The sequence below is a fragment of the Babylonia areolata genome, chromosome 11, assembly GCF_041734735.1.
Source record: "Babylonia areolata isolate BAREFJ2019XMU chromosome 11, ASM4173473v1, whole genome shotgun sequence".
Lineage (NCBI taxonomy): Eukaryota > Metazoa > Mollusca > Gastropoda > Neogastropoda > Buccinidae > Babylonia > Babylonia areolata.
Window position 1 is genome coordinate 42,042,249 of NC_134886.1, and position 15,000 is coordinate 42,057,248.

At 40.3% G+C, this 15,000-nt stretch overlaps 1 protein-coding gene across 1 annotated transcript; it reads right to left on the reverse strand.

Annotated features, from left to right (window-relative positions):
- Positions 1-1,529: 1,529 nt before the first annotated feature.
- Positions 1,530-8,020, reverse strand: LOC143287421 (uncharacterized). The gene is made up of 6 exons (XM_076595406.1): positions 7,806-8,020; positions 7,227-7,292; positions 5,629-5,714; positions 4,853-4,970; positions 3,129-3,187; positions 1,530-2,170 (listed from the first exon to the last, which is right to left on the reverse strand). The coding sequence occupies exons 1-6, from the start codon at positions 8,001-8,003 to the stop codon at positions 2,065-2,067; spliced, it is 633 nt and encodes a 210-aa protein (XP_076451521.1). The 5' UTR covers positions 8,004-8,020; the 3' UTR covers positions 1,530-2,064.
- Positions 8,021-15,000: the final 6,980 nt, after the last annotated feature.

Here is a 15,000-nt window from a genome sequence, read left to right on the forward strand (position 1 = left end):
CACCCTTTCTTCCAACTTTGACTGGAAAATCAAACTGAGCGCTCAGGCTAGCCTTTCGAACGAGACAATGTATCACAATCCCATGCGCAGCACACACTTGGCGCAATGAAAAAAAAATCCATGGCAATATAAGCCCTGTCTTCTGGCAAAATTATGTATACAAAATCTATTCTGACAGAAACACAAATATATATCATATGTATGCACTCAAGACCTAAGCATGGTGGGTTATGCTGGTAGTCAGGCAACTGATCTATGTATATGATTTTCGCCGAACATGTGATGTTTCCTTGAGAAACTGAAATTTCCTTCACTCTCTCACCCACCCACACACCCTTCCTGACTTCCTCCACCAACCTAAGACACACACACACACACACACACACACACACACAAATAATGAATTGTTATCAGTATAAGCATTAAAAGCATTCCAGTCAGAGCCAATGACCACATGACTGCCCATTACAGGAAAGATCTGAAGTCACCTTGTGCGGTTGTCAAGTTAACGAGATCTGATACAGATAATCATTTGCAAGTAATCAAACTTGAGATTCTCATACACCAGTATCACTTCAATGTTAGCAACATGTAACCACTGACCTTTCAAATCGGGCTATAGAAACTGTCTTTGGGGTTTCTGATAAAGTATAACTATGCACCCCAGATGCTTTCAAAATGGAAAAAAGATGCACTACATGATTATTGAACTGGTTTCTTGGACGTTCTATAAAATAAAATAAAAAACAGAAAAATAAAATCCAGAACAAACGCATAAAAAGAGTGAAAATCATGCACTGCTGACGCTTATGTCATCTGCTACGAAGAAGAGTTCTTTCCCTTTCTTTCTCGCACTTCGATGGCTCTGATGACCAGAAGGTATGCCTGCACTTGAATGTGTGTAGCAATGCAGACTTGATCAGAATGTGCAGCATTAGAGTGATCCTCTGAATGTAGCTGAGGACCTCAAAGAATGATGGTGGAAAAGAGGTCTGGGTTTTGTTTTTGTCCTAGCGCTGTATTTCAAAACAATCTGAATGGTTTGAAAGCAGATTTCAATGTCAACAATGCACTTTTAAAAGCATATTCATACAATTTATGTAATATAAACACCTGAAGAAATTGAGGCAGCAGTGATTTCAGATTCAAATTGTATTGGGATGATCACAGGATTCTTTTATTATTTTTTTTATTTGATGATTGATGTGGATCTTTTCCGGCACCTACCCTCGGTCTGTGGCCAAACTCTAAATGCTTCACAAAAATGAAATTATTTTTTGCATAACAGGCTGTCTAACTGAGTAGAGCTGACTAAGAGCTACCTTTAGGCTCTCATCATTCGTTTCTTGTGTCATTCAATCAGGCTTCAGTCACACACACACACACACACACACACACACACACACAGAGTCACACACATACACACACAGAGTGACACGCACACACACACTAACACACACACAACCACACACATATTTATCTCAGAGAGTGCATTTAGGACAGAATCATTGTTCACACCTTCATCATGGTGCCAGCAAAAGTTTATTGCATGACATGATATTCATCAAACTCATCACCAAGCAAATAAATGTTCCCACTTTTTTCACCAAACACACAGTTTCAGTGTCCATTCCACTGTTGTCTGTACATGCAAGCTGCAGGGACAGGTGAACATGTGTAAAATTCACAGTGCAAAATATAAGTAATCACCACAGAGAGAAAAATGAACTGTTCAGTGTCCTTTAGTTCTGTTTCACAGTTGCACTAACAAGGAACATACAATATATATATATATATGATGATAGACACACAATCACTCAATGTTCATGCAGGCACACACACACACTATTCTATTCTATTCATACATACACACAGAGTGACACTCACTCACACTCATCAACACAAACAGATGCTCAAACACACACACACACACATACACACACATACACACACAAACACTTAAAAACACTCACACACACACACACACACACTCACACACACACACACACACACACACACACACACACTCACACACACACACACACACACACACAAACACACACACTACACAGGCAGCGTTTTGGACACGGTTTTGGAGGCAACGGCATAGAAAATGTTGGAGAAGAACTTGAGTCCTGTCTGACCTCCTGGAATGTAGCTGATTATGTACCTGCAACAACAGTAACAACACACACACACACACACACACACACACACACACACACAGAGTGTTAATGCACACATACAGATACACACTCACACAGTGACACACACATGCGCACACACAAACTGCAACTCACAGTATCATTTCTTGTTAGAGCCTGTATCTGTTATCTTAAGCATGGCATTTAGTTAGCGTTCAAAGGTTAACTCAAACTCGCAATTCTTCAATCACCGATATGTGTGACGGGACATTAAAAAAAATTCCTCAAACTCGCAATATTTAATGATGAGACCATTCCGCCTGTGTCAAGTGAGAGGGAGGGGAGGGAGGGGGGAGGGAGGAGAGGGGGGGCGGCAGCAGTGCTAGTGGATTGAAAGGAGGGGCTGGGGTTGCAATACAACATATGACAATGATACAATATTGATATCAACTGGGGTGGTGGAACGTTGGGGTAGTGTGAGAGGGCTACACTTACACAAAGTTTTTAGACAGTGAAACTGAAAGGGTGGGAAAGAAAAAAAACAAAAACAAAACAAAACAAAACAAAAAAACAAAAACGAAACAAAAAACAAAAATACAGAGGTTGAGGCTGAGAGAATGTGCATCTGTTCCAGTCTGTGTCTGTGTAGTCTCTGGGTCTGCCTGTGTTGCTACAAGAGAAAGGGAAACTGAGTGTACTAAAAGTGTGTGTCTCTACGCCAGTGAGTGAGTACACACACACACACACACACACACATATATATATATATCAACATACACATTTATGCATATGTGCATGTGTGTGCGCATGTATCTGAATTAGTGTGTACAAATTACAACTGCATTTCAGTCTTTCCACATACTTGTGAAACAGGCTAACACTTGAGCATATGCACTTTTTTATACATAAAATATTCCATCCTTCCTGATGACTATATTTCTAAAACAACAACAACTAAAGAAAAAAACAAGAAGAAAAACTTACCAGACAAGAGCAACAATTTGTCCCAATGCGCATATCACTGTGAAGACCGTACTGTGAACCTGAGGGTGAACAAGATGAATAAAGAAACAGAACCTGGTAATAATCGCATTTTCATTCAAATAACATTCTGAATCACATCCTTATCTTGTGGGGGGTTTTTTTCCCTTTGAGTCAAGAGTTATGTAATGTGGTTATATCAGCTCTTATACCTCTCCACAAACTTTCTTTCTATATCTTTTTTTAAAATAAAGAATATATTTATGTATTAACAAAAACAGCTGTATCCTAAACATCTGTTCAATATGGATAGAGCATATCATGATGCCTTGTCCCTTCTTCTCTCCTCCTCCACTTCTTCCTCCTATCTTTTGATCAGCACAATTTTATTTAAGTTCATCATTATTCATTCAACAGGAGCAAAAACAACACCTTTATAAACACATCATTTTCAAAAAGGTTTTTTTTTTTTATAACTTTTTATTTAGCTCAAACCAGTTCCTAACTTAAGCTGGTGTACTGGGCTGAAATGAGAAGAATGTGACCACCCAATGAAACTGTCATTCACTGGCCACATTATTACATTGACAGCAACAAAAACTGAGCACAACACTGTGCCATCTCAAACTAAAATACATGTGCAGTAATTTACCTTCAATCTTCATCAGTTCAGCCTTTTATAAAAACTCTATGGCTCTTGGCTCATGTCAAAAGAAACCAGGGCATCAAAAATGAACATCAGGAAAGAAAATACTCCAATAAAATTACACAGTGTGGTTGCATCAGGGAAACCCAAGCTTGAAAAAACCCACCCTGTCCAACTGTCTGGGACAATTAAAACTTCCGACAGATGAGTAAAATTCTATGCTCTGTCCACTTGTCCCCAGGCCAACCAATTCCTGACTTATCAGAGGAATGGTGACTGAGCAATAAGCTTAAGTGCAGACTGATCACACTTACATCCTTCCCTTTTCACCCAGGCAAGGTCTTCTTCTTCTTCTGCGTTCACTCGTATGCACACGAGTGGGCTTTTACGTGTATGACCGTTTCTACCCCGCCATGTAGGCAGCCATACTCCGTTTTCGGAGGTGTGCATGCTGGGTATGTTCTTGTTTCCATAACCCACCGAACGCTGACATGGATTACAGGATCTTTAATGTGTGTATTTGATCTTCTGCTTGCATTTACACACAAAGGGGGTTCAGGCACTAGCAGGTCTGCACATATGTTGACCTGGGAGATTGTAAAAATCTCCACCCTTTACCCACCAGGCGCTGTCACCGTGATTCGAACCCGGAACCCTCAGATTGAAAGTCCAACGCTTTAACCATTTGGCTATTGTGCCCGTCACCCAGGCAAGGTGTGTTTTAGGGAAAAAAAACAAAAAACAACAGTTTAGCACTGAAATGATAGATCTGACTCACAAATTCTCTGTGGGACTGCTTATTTCTTCTTTAATTAATGTCGTAACGAAACAGTTACATCCTATTTTCCTGTAATATGTATACAACTCATATCATGAATCATGTCCTGCTGACATCTCATTGCTCTACTGATATATAATTTCACTGAATGTCTCTTTGGTGAGGGATGGCAAGTAGATATTAAGTGAACAACTACAAGTTGAGCTGTTCTATTTTTATCTGCTTGTATCCAGGACAACTAAAAGTTTTCAAGCCCTGGAGACACAAACAAGGTGAAGAAAAAGCAAAGCATGTGTGACTTACCCACATAGAGAAATAGATGGTGGCAAACATAGTCCCGAAGTAAACAGATGTGAAGGGGAGGCGAGTCATAGAGAACAAGTGTTTCACATGATTGTAGGGGCCCCAGAGAAATGAGAAACTGAAAGAAAAAAAATCTTTAAGGAAAACAAAGAAAAAAAAAAGTAAAATGTCAATGACTGCATAGGAAAGTGTCTCACACATAATAATCTGTAGCATTCTTGTAAAAATGTATGGAATAAAAACCTTTTTTACACTAGTAATGCCTGTGTGTGAGTGTGTGTTTGTGTGTGTACTTACACATACATGAACATTTATACATGTGTGTGTGTGTGTGTGTGTGTGTGTGTGCACACACACATATGTTTAATACATATGAATTTCTAAAATTATGCTTTATTCTCAAGATGTCTTTATTCAGTATATATATCTACAGATATACTATTTTCATTTTTACTTTACCATCCATAGTCAACTCTTTCTCTCTCTTTTTCTGGATGTTATTTATAAATGGATTTTTTCAATCTTTTTATTTTTGTTTGGAGATAGCAATGTCATCAGCAGTTTCCTTGTTTTGGTGTCCTTCACCACATGACAAAACACACACATATTACAAATAATCTTTTTCCCCCTCTCTTAATCCCTCCTTTGCACATAATGAAGTGTACCAAAAATACATGCGTGCACACCTACAGACAACTGGTGAACATTTTCAATGCAGCAAAAAAAACAACAAAAAAAAACAAAAAAACTTTGATTTTGAAAGATGTAAAGCTCACCTTGATATCACGAACAGACTTCCCAGTGTATAAAGCAAAGCAAACTTCCGGGCCTTTAGCAACAGCATGGGCAGATACAAAGATGCCTGCAATTAATTAATAATATTCATAAATATTAATTTAATAATCTCACTGAAACAAAGATAGAGTTAAATGACTGTACTTTCTAAAAGTAACCTGAGTGTCATGATTAACTTCTCAAACTGAAACAGTGAAAGACTAAGGTTTACTTATGCTTCATTTGCCATTTGACTTTACAGTATATAAATATGTTAATGTGTCCTTCTAGTGCATGCTTTAAATACTTGATAACTTGATCAGATTAAGAATATTAGCATTACTGCATAAATATTACTAGTCATGTCATGGCACAAACATGAGCATCATACACCAATCAAAATTCAAAGAATGATGCTATTCCCCAAACGGTCAGGTCAGCAGTTGAAATGAATGCCTATTCAGCCAACAGTCAGGAAAAAGTGCATTAAGAATATGATTGCTTGATCCACCAATTGTTCACAGTAGCCACAGGTTTTACAATCATGTGTAGAATATATCTGACATGTTTCTTCACAAACAGCTTTCAAAACAGAAGCTGGGAAAACTGGCTACTTCAAAAAGCTCCATAGTACAATGCTTTCAATCAGAACACTGAAGATGGAATGAATGCAAAAACCCACAAATATTTTTACAAGAAACTTTTATCAGCTTAGAGAGCTGTCAGGGGAACAGTGTTTTCTGGAAGATGTTGACCTGACCACAGGAGGAATAACCAATGTTTTCATGGAAACCATTTGCTATGTTCTCCCCAGTGGAGTCAATTACTAAATATGCATGCATGCATGCCCACACACACACTGCTAACATATACAATGGATAAACAACTGGTCATCCTCCCCATTCTCAACATACATGTTGGTCTATGAGCCTGAGGAAGCTAGGTTTCCTGTCATTCGTGTCAAACAAGGTTATGACTCGAATACGCAATGTTTTCATGGAAACCATAAGCTATGTTCTCCCCAGTGGAGTCAATTACTTATAGTAAAGTTATACACATGCATGCATGCATGCCCACACACAAATTGCTAACATATACAATAGATAAACAAAACAAAACATTAATCATTTATGTAGGTTTTAAGTTTGCTTTTATTGTTTTAAGAATAAAAACAAATTTACCATCTGTGTTGCTTTTTTTTCAAATAAGGATTAAAAATATTTTTACATTTTATCATCCATCTAAAATCTCAAAGTTGAACTTACAGACATGAAATTATAAAAAAAAAAATAAAAAAAAAGCACTGTCACACGCATACTTTAACATATTGCTGCCAAAATCCCAATACACACATTTGCAGTGAGGCACACAGATAATACACACACAAATATATACAAGCAGTGTCAAGGATTGAAATACTCAGCACTGTCAGTGTCATCAGACTACTCAGTCTATAAGCACAATTAACAGTGTGAAGAAGTCACGCATGTTCATGCTCAGAAATACATGTATCATATGTCACTGGTTTAATCAGACTGTATGAATGCTGAAGTTTGTTACAATGCGTTACTATGGGGTTTTTTGTTGTTTTTCCACTCACAAGGCTGAAGCAAAATGTTCCCATAAGAAGACACATGACGAAGCCAAGGATCCTTTGTTTCTTGGTCTGCAACAAAACGTTTTGATTTATTTTTAAATTAACCATCTGTGTGGGTCCAAGGTTACCAATATATACCAACCTACCTGTGTCAGTTGATGCTTGCATATATTATATATGAATTTGTATATATTATCAAATTCAATGACCGAACACTTTATTACTTTATTAAGATATAAAATCACAAACCAACACATTCCACAGGATTGCTTCAGTGTATACTATAATGATGTAGTGATGTAGTATTACTGTATTTGACGTTAACCTTTCTTTAAACAGATGTAATGCCCCATGGATGATAATGTGTAGAATGTTCTGAACACTCACAAAAGTCACATGATAAAAAATGTGTGTTGAAATGTAAATAAAAGTGTCACAAACCAACTCAGTTAATATGATTATTTGAAGGACATAAGTTACATGTTTTCCATCATAACAGAAAACTGCTCAGTTTCTATATAATAAAAACGATCATCCGACCACATAGTGCAGAAATCAGTGATGCATTGACGAGTGACTGACCAGACTCGGTAGTAAAGGGTCCTTCTGGGCATCAGAAAACCATCCATTGGCAACTTCGTTCACTGTTTTATCATCTGCGTCATCACCATCTTTCTGGAACCAACCAGAAAAGTATGACTTCCCTTCCGACTGTCCATTTGTGTTGCTTTTCTGAGATCTGGACAAGTAGTCCTTCAAGCTCTGATTCAAGTCGGCCATCTTGTGTTGTTGTCAACTTGCCGTTCTCGAATAGATCGAAATCAATTGTACCGTTTAGAAATTAGTCCATATGTGAATAATCTGTGTCCAGGAAAGCATTTTACCTTTGCCACAATCCAAATTAAATTTTGCCATGGAACCACGAGGTTCAGCAACATTCCCCAGAAGAAGAATAAATGTTGGAAACAGAGACACGAAAAAAGGAAAAAGAACTGAGTAGCAAGCCAAGTGAAAGGAAAGGTCAAACCGCACACCGAATCGCTGGCCGGTAGATCGCCCGCAAGATTCGTAATGAGGCGTTACAGGAACACATCAAGCGTCTCTGACATGACTAATCAGTTTAAATGGTCCAAGCTCTCACAGCAGCGACGGCAAACGTCAAGACTGGCCATGCTGTACAAACTGAAGTTACGGTGCAGCACGACAAAGTCACCATGCTGAACTTTAGGTAGAAACTCATCTCATCTTCACCCCCCCCACACACACACACACACACACACCCTCACACACACACACACACACACACACACACACTCACCGACACACACACACACACACACACACACACACACACACACACACACACACACACACACACACACACACCGGCACACACACACAGCGGACACGAGGTCTCGCCTACTTGTGACAGTCAATTCCCAGTCTTCGAATCATCGGCCAGATGGCACTGGCAACACAATAATCCAAAGGCCGAGTTCTCTGTTGCCACAAAATTATTTCCAACCAGAACTGGCAAAATACGTATATGAATGCTTTAAAGTTCGCAGTCCATAACTATGTCTTATGGAATATCCTGCATGTGCTCACAACTTATTGCTTTTACTTTTTGTTTGCTTGTTGTGTTTAGTTTATAGTGTCCATAATTCCTATGATAGTTTTACGACAATTAAATGAGTTCTGAGTTCTGAGTTCTGAGTTCACACACACACTTCTACGACAACGACGAGCTCACCCAGAAAAGCTGTTCCTGATGGATGCAGTACAGACAAGCAGGATTTCTCCAGACAAGCAGGATTAGCCTTGCTTCTTTGGATTGTCCGAACGCAGTGGCGGCGGCCTCCTTGAGAAACTCAGGGAACTGAACTTGGTTAAACTGAGGATTTCTCCCGGTAGCCTAGGGTGTCAGTGCCTGCCAGATTATTTTTACAGTGACTCGGTCCCGCACCCCCCCACCCCCCCCCTTTATGATGTGTATGTGTATATAATATATATATATATATCTATATATATATCTATATCTATCTATCTATCTATCTATCTATCTATCTAGGGGGTCTCTCTGCCTTGCTTGATGCTGATCGGACGTGTGTGTTTCTGCTGTCCAGTGCAAACAGAAATTTCAGTGGTATAGCGATGTCGGACTGTGTTGAAACTTTGCAATAATATGCCTGAAGGTATGTGGATCACGACTGTGTTTTGATTTACATAAGATTGGTCCTGGTGAACCGTATAATTACTTTTGAAAATTAACACTTGACAAAGAAGGACAAAGTTCATGTGAAGTTAATTCAGATGCTAAACCGACTTTACTAACCAGTGTGCACGTGAACTGTGCGTCATGCACGCACTACGTGAAATATTTTTGCCCCAAAGTGGAAGGGCAAGATTCGTGAACATGAAACAGGCACATGGCATTAAACTTTCATGGCCGTTAACCTTTACCCGCACGGTGTTACTCTGTACGCTGTTCTTCGTTACATGTGCCTTAAATGAAAATCAAACGGCAAGCACCTGTGTTGATGTGTTCAGTGAACATCGTAAAAACATCTACGGTCTCTCTCCCTCACTGGAAGATGCTGTTTCTCACGTCAGACGATGTTTTGTCATGTGGGCTGTTGTCATCAGGTTCCACAATCTTGTGACTTTGACATTCAGCAATCCGACACGTCATATCATAAAGTTGAGGTATAACACTGTACATCTCAGTTGCTGCTTTGCAAGTGTGTCGGCAGTATTCATCACCTGGCTGCTGCTGGCTTGTGGGGATGTGGAAGCAAACCCTGGACCAACTTGGCAGAACGATCAGAGATACCAGCTTGAGCAACACATTGACTACAATCAAAATCCTGATCATCTTCATGGTGATCCAAGAACTTCAACGCATGGTTGGTGTAGCAGTGCTCAAACCCTTGACCCAAGCTCTTCAGTGCAGAGAAGAATGCTGTCTCTAGCAGGCTATCCTCACCAAGTCGACAGTTTTCCTCACAACTCAAGCTCCTGCCCTGCTGCACTATCTTTAGCTGAAACAGTGCACAAACTGCAATCGTGGTGTCATTCCCTTCAAGAGCAGAATCACCAACTGAAACACGACATGGGAACTGTTGCAAACAAACACCACATTTTGGAGCAAGAATGTGACAACCTGCGCCAGTGGAAGGACTACTTCCTCGATGTGAGCAAGAAAATGGACATCCAAATGGACAAATTAGAATCGTTCTCGAGGCGCAACAACATACGGTTCTTCAATGTGCCCGAAAGCTTCGAGGAGGACAATAATCAGTGTGTCAGTTTGGTGGTGCAGTTGCTGAACCGCTTCTACCCAGACAAGAAACGCTGGACAGAAGACGACGTGGAGCGTGCCCATCGCACTGGACCGAAGAGCCAGGACAGCAATCGTCCCCGCCCCATCATCGCTCGCTTACATCGCTGGTGCGACAAGTTGTCCATCTTACAATCCAACGAAAGCAGACGAGAGATGGCAAACACGCTGAATGTCAGGGTTGCTTCCGATCTGACTCAACGCCAGAATCAAATTCTTAGGGAGGAAAGAGAAGCTGGGAAGAAGGCGTACTTCTGGAAAGGTCGGCTGTACTACAACAAGTACAACAACAACAACCGATCACCCCATCGACGCAATCTCCACAGAGACCACAGAGAAAGACCCACACATGTACGTCCTGGTAGACATATGACCAGGAACTCAACTCCTGATGACCTCACGCAGACGACAGCAGACGAACGACGGGATGCTGCAAACAACAGTTCTCCCCGTGAAATCCCACCTCACTACTTTCCTCAAAACCATGAAACAATGGAACAAAATGTCACGAACGGTAACCCTCCCTCGATGTTTGACATGCACGCCTTCCCAACACTCCCAGGTCGGAAACGGCTGGAGGACAGGCACAGGGATCCTCCACCTGCCTCCCTCGCCGCTCCCACAGGCATCACAACATCTTGGAGAGGAAAGCCCTCCTACCAGCAGCAGGTCGACACTCATCATGCTGCTGATCGTCACACCGACCAGACACAGCGTACTGTGGATGACACAGACAGAAACGATTTTCTGTCTTCCAATGTGGTGCACTTACCACCTCCCCCAGCCAGCCCTCGACCTCGGCGTCCACCTCAGCAGAGAACGAGGAAACTGATTGACCAGTGGAGTGTGAGGCTTGTGGATGAACCCGAAAATACCAGTGACACAAGTACTGCGGCTCACTTTGTCTCTGCCGCCCATGATGGCTGTCAGACTCGCACTGCTGATAACTTTGGGCAGCCCCTCCGTGTTGTCCCCTCCCAGAGTCCCAGTGACCATCCCAGCCCCAACCCTGGAATGCCCTCCACAATCCCTGCCTCTTTGAATGCTGTAAGAGACATGGCGAACCCCAACAGTACCCCCCTGCCTCGTGACGGTAATGGTGCAGTTGCAGACTGTTCATCTCCTTCGCAACTCACTCCAGCAATGTCACCCCGCAGTGAAGCTGGTAGCAGCCAAACATTTGTGAAGCAACCGGTGGAAGCTCAGCCAGTGCACGCAGACATTGAAAACCAGTCCCCCGTTCTCTCACGAGCGAATATCCATGAAAGTGGTAAAGCAGCTGAAGGCCAGCTAGATATAGGATCCACAGAACAGGACTGCTCATTGATAAGCGAGACCCCCAGACACCGAGGATGTGAAACCCGGAGCAGAACAAGATCCAGACAGGCCCAGGTGACGGACAGCTTTCCGCGCATCGGTGTGAGTGCGTCACGACCCCCAGGTCCACAAGAACAGTCCTCAGGATAGGGATACGGCCCTGCCCGTGTCATTGGTCCCATGGAAAACTGTCCTGTTGATTCCGAACATACATGTTTAGGGCGTATTTCATTCCTAACATATAACATTGAGGGTGTTGCTAACATTCATCAACCAGAAATAAGACTATTTTTGTCCAAGTATGATATCATTTTATTGACAGAAACGTTTTCATCTAATTTTCCATCAGATCTTTTTCCATCATATAAAACATTCATTTCACCAGGTATCAGATTATCTGACGCTACAACCTCACGTCTGTCCGGCGGTGTAGCCTTACTAATACGGCAGTCATTTGTTTCTTGTGTCAAACACATTCATGTAGAATACGATAACTGCATTGTCCTAAAGATTTCTGGCAAGTTGACAGGTTTATCATCAGATTGTATGCTGATAGGACTGTATTTACCTCCGTCAGACAGCATTTATTATTCGGAATCAGAAATTGATAATGGGGTTTACATGTTAGAGCACTGTATTTTAGATATATTTGAGGAACACGGAGAGGTCCCAATAATTGTATTTGGTGATCTGAATGCGAGGACAGGAACCAGAAATAGCAGAGACGCCTTGCTGCCGGACACTTTGATGATGGACGACGAAGAACCAGAGGAGTACTTACGTCACTCGAAAGACAGTGTTGTTAATGGTTTTGGACGTTATCTTTTGAATGTTTGTGAACAGTTCTCGTTATTAATTTTGAATGGCTTTTTGCCAGGGGATGAGTCTGGTGAATTTACTTACATTGCGCATAATGGGGCTAGCGTTATTGACTATTTTTTGGTATCTAAATGTTTCATTGAAAGTGCATTAAGACTACAAGTAATCCATAAGATAGAATCAAAACACATGCCTGTAGAAATGTTTCTCAAAATCAATCAGATACAAGCACAACATATAAATACATTAGGAAAAACTGTAATCCAAAAATACATCTGGAACCAAGATAAAACTGACGAATATACTGATGCACTTGCATCCCCTGAAGTTTTAGATTTCTTCAACACAGCCACCAATTTAATTGATTCTGACATTGAGGCAGCTTTAATAACATTTAATAAAGGTATTTTTCTTGCTGGTAAGTGCATGAAAAGAAACTTTAAAACTGGTATGGTAAAGAACAGTCCGTGGTTTGACGAAGAATGTAGAAAAACCAGGGCAAAGGTACGCCAGGCTTTAAAGAAACATGCAGCTTGTAAAGTTGAAAATAAAGATGAAAAAGATTTACTTAGAACAGTATATACAATTGAACGAAGAGAGTATAAAAAGCTCCTGAAAAAGAAAAGCTCAGATTATAAAAAGCACATTCTAGAAATTCTAGAGAGTTGTGGAAAAGATCAGAAAAAGTTCTGGGGTACGATCAAATCTGCAACATATAGTAGAACACTACCTAGTCGTATTTCAAGCGATGAATGGTTTAGACATTTTAAGTCAGTATTTGGATGTGACGTATTGGAGGATGATATAGTGATTAATGTCGAAAACACAACAAACGAAGCTGATTTTGACGAAACTTTGCAAAGTTCTAGCATGTATAACAGTATTTTAGATGCCACCATAACCGAAACAGAAGTTATTGGAGCAATAAAAGCTCTGAAATTAGGAAAAGCTGCCGGTCCTGATGGGATTAGTGGCGAATTTTATAAGTATGGTTCACCAATTGTAGTAACATTTTTTACACAATTATTCAATAAATTATTCGACTCTGGAACATTCCCAATGACTTGGTCTGAAGCAGTTATACACCCACTACATAAGAAAGGTGATACTAATTATCCGGACAATTACAGAGGGATATCTTTGCTTAACGTATCTGGTAAATTATATACTTTCATTCTAAACAAGCGCCTAACTGCATGGGTTGAAGAAAATTCTGTATTGAATGAGTCACAAGCGGGGTTTCGAAAAGGTTACAGTACTGTTGACCACATTTTTACATTACTTGCCTTAGTACAAAAGCAACTGTCGAGCCATTCTAAATTATATGCCGCCTTTATTGATTTCAAAAAGGCATTTGATTTCGTTGATAGGAATCATCTCTGGCTAGTGTTACGAAAAAACGGTATTCATGGGAAAATGTACAGAGCGATAAAGAGTATGTATGCGGTTGTGAAAGCGAGAGTGCGAGTGAATAACGATATGACTGAACCGTTTCTGTGCCCGAGAGGCTTAAAGCAAGGTGACAATTGCAGTCCAATTTTATTTTTGTTTCTAATAAATGAACTAGCTGATGAAGTCATGCAACAAGGTAGACATGGTATAACACTTTCTCCTGATATTATTCAAATCCTCATTCTTCTTTTTGCAGATGATGTTATTCTGTTTTCTGATACAGTAGTAGGTCTTCAGTGTCAGTTAAATGTACTTAGTAATACTGCCGAGACTCTGAACCTTACAGTAAACGTTGAAAAGTCGAAAATTGTAGTATTTAGGAAAGGAGGACATATTGCATCAAGAGAGAAATGGTTCTATAATTGCGAAAAACTGGAAGTTGTGAACACTTACAAATATTTAGGCGTAGTTTTTTCCACTGGTTTGACATTTTCATATGCACTTGAGGAAATGTCTTTGAAAGCAAAAAAGGGTGTGTATGGAATCCTTAAATTCTTGTGGACGTTAGGGGAAAATTGTCCGAAAATCTTCTTCAAATTATTTGATTGTCAAATTCAACCAATGTTAACCTATGGGTCAGAAGTCTGGGGATTAATGGCAGACCATACTGTCATTGAAAGAGTACACTTATTCGCTATCAAACGTCTGCTAAATATCAGTGTGAAAACACCAAGCACTTTAATTTACTGTGAAACGGGTAGATATCCTTTATATATCCAGACCTACACTAATTGTATTAGATATTGGTTAAATGTTACTAGGATGCATGAAACTCGCATTCCATTTAAAGCATATAGAATGTTGTATGGTCTCCATTGTAGGGATAAATACAACTGGGCATCACGAATT

What these genes read in the sequence shown, in the direction of transcription:
- LOC143287421 (XM_076595406.1), bottom strand. Translation starts at nt 8,003, where the DNA reads ATGGCCGACTTGAATCAGAGCTTGAAGGACTACTTGTCCAGATCTCAG. An exon ending in ACCCTTTACTACCGAGTCTG is followed by an intron (nt 7,293 to 7,805) that starts GTCAGTCACTCG and finishes GTTTTGTTGCAG; the next exon opens with ACCAAGAAACAAAGGATCCT. An exon ending in CCATCTATTTCTCTATGTGG is followed by an intron (nt 3,188 to 4,852) that starts GTAAGTCACACA and finishes GTTCACCCTCAG; the next exon opens with GTTCACAGTACGGTCTTCAC.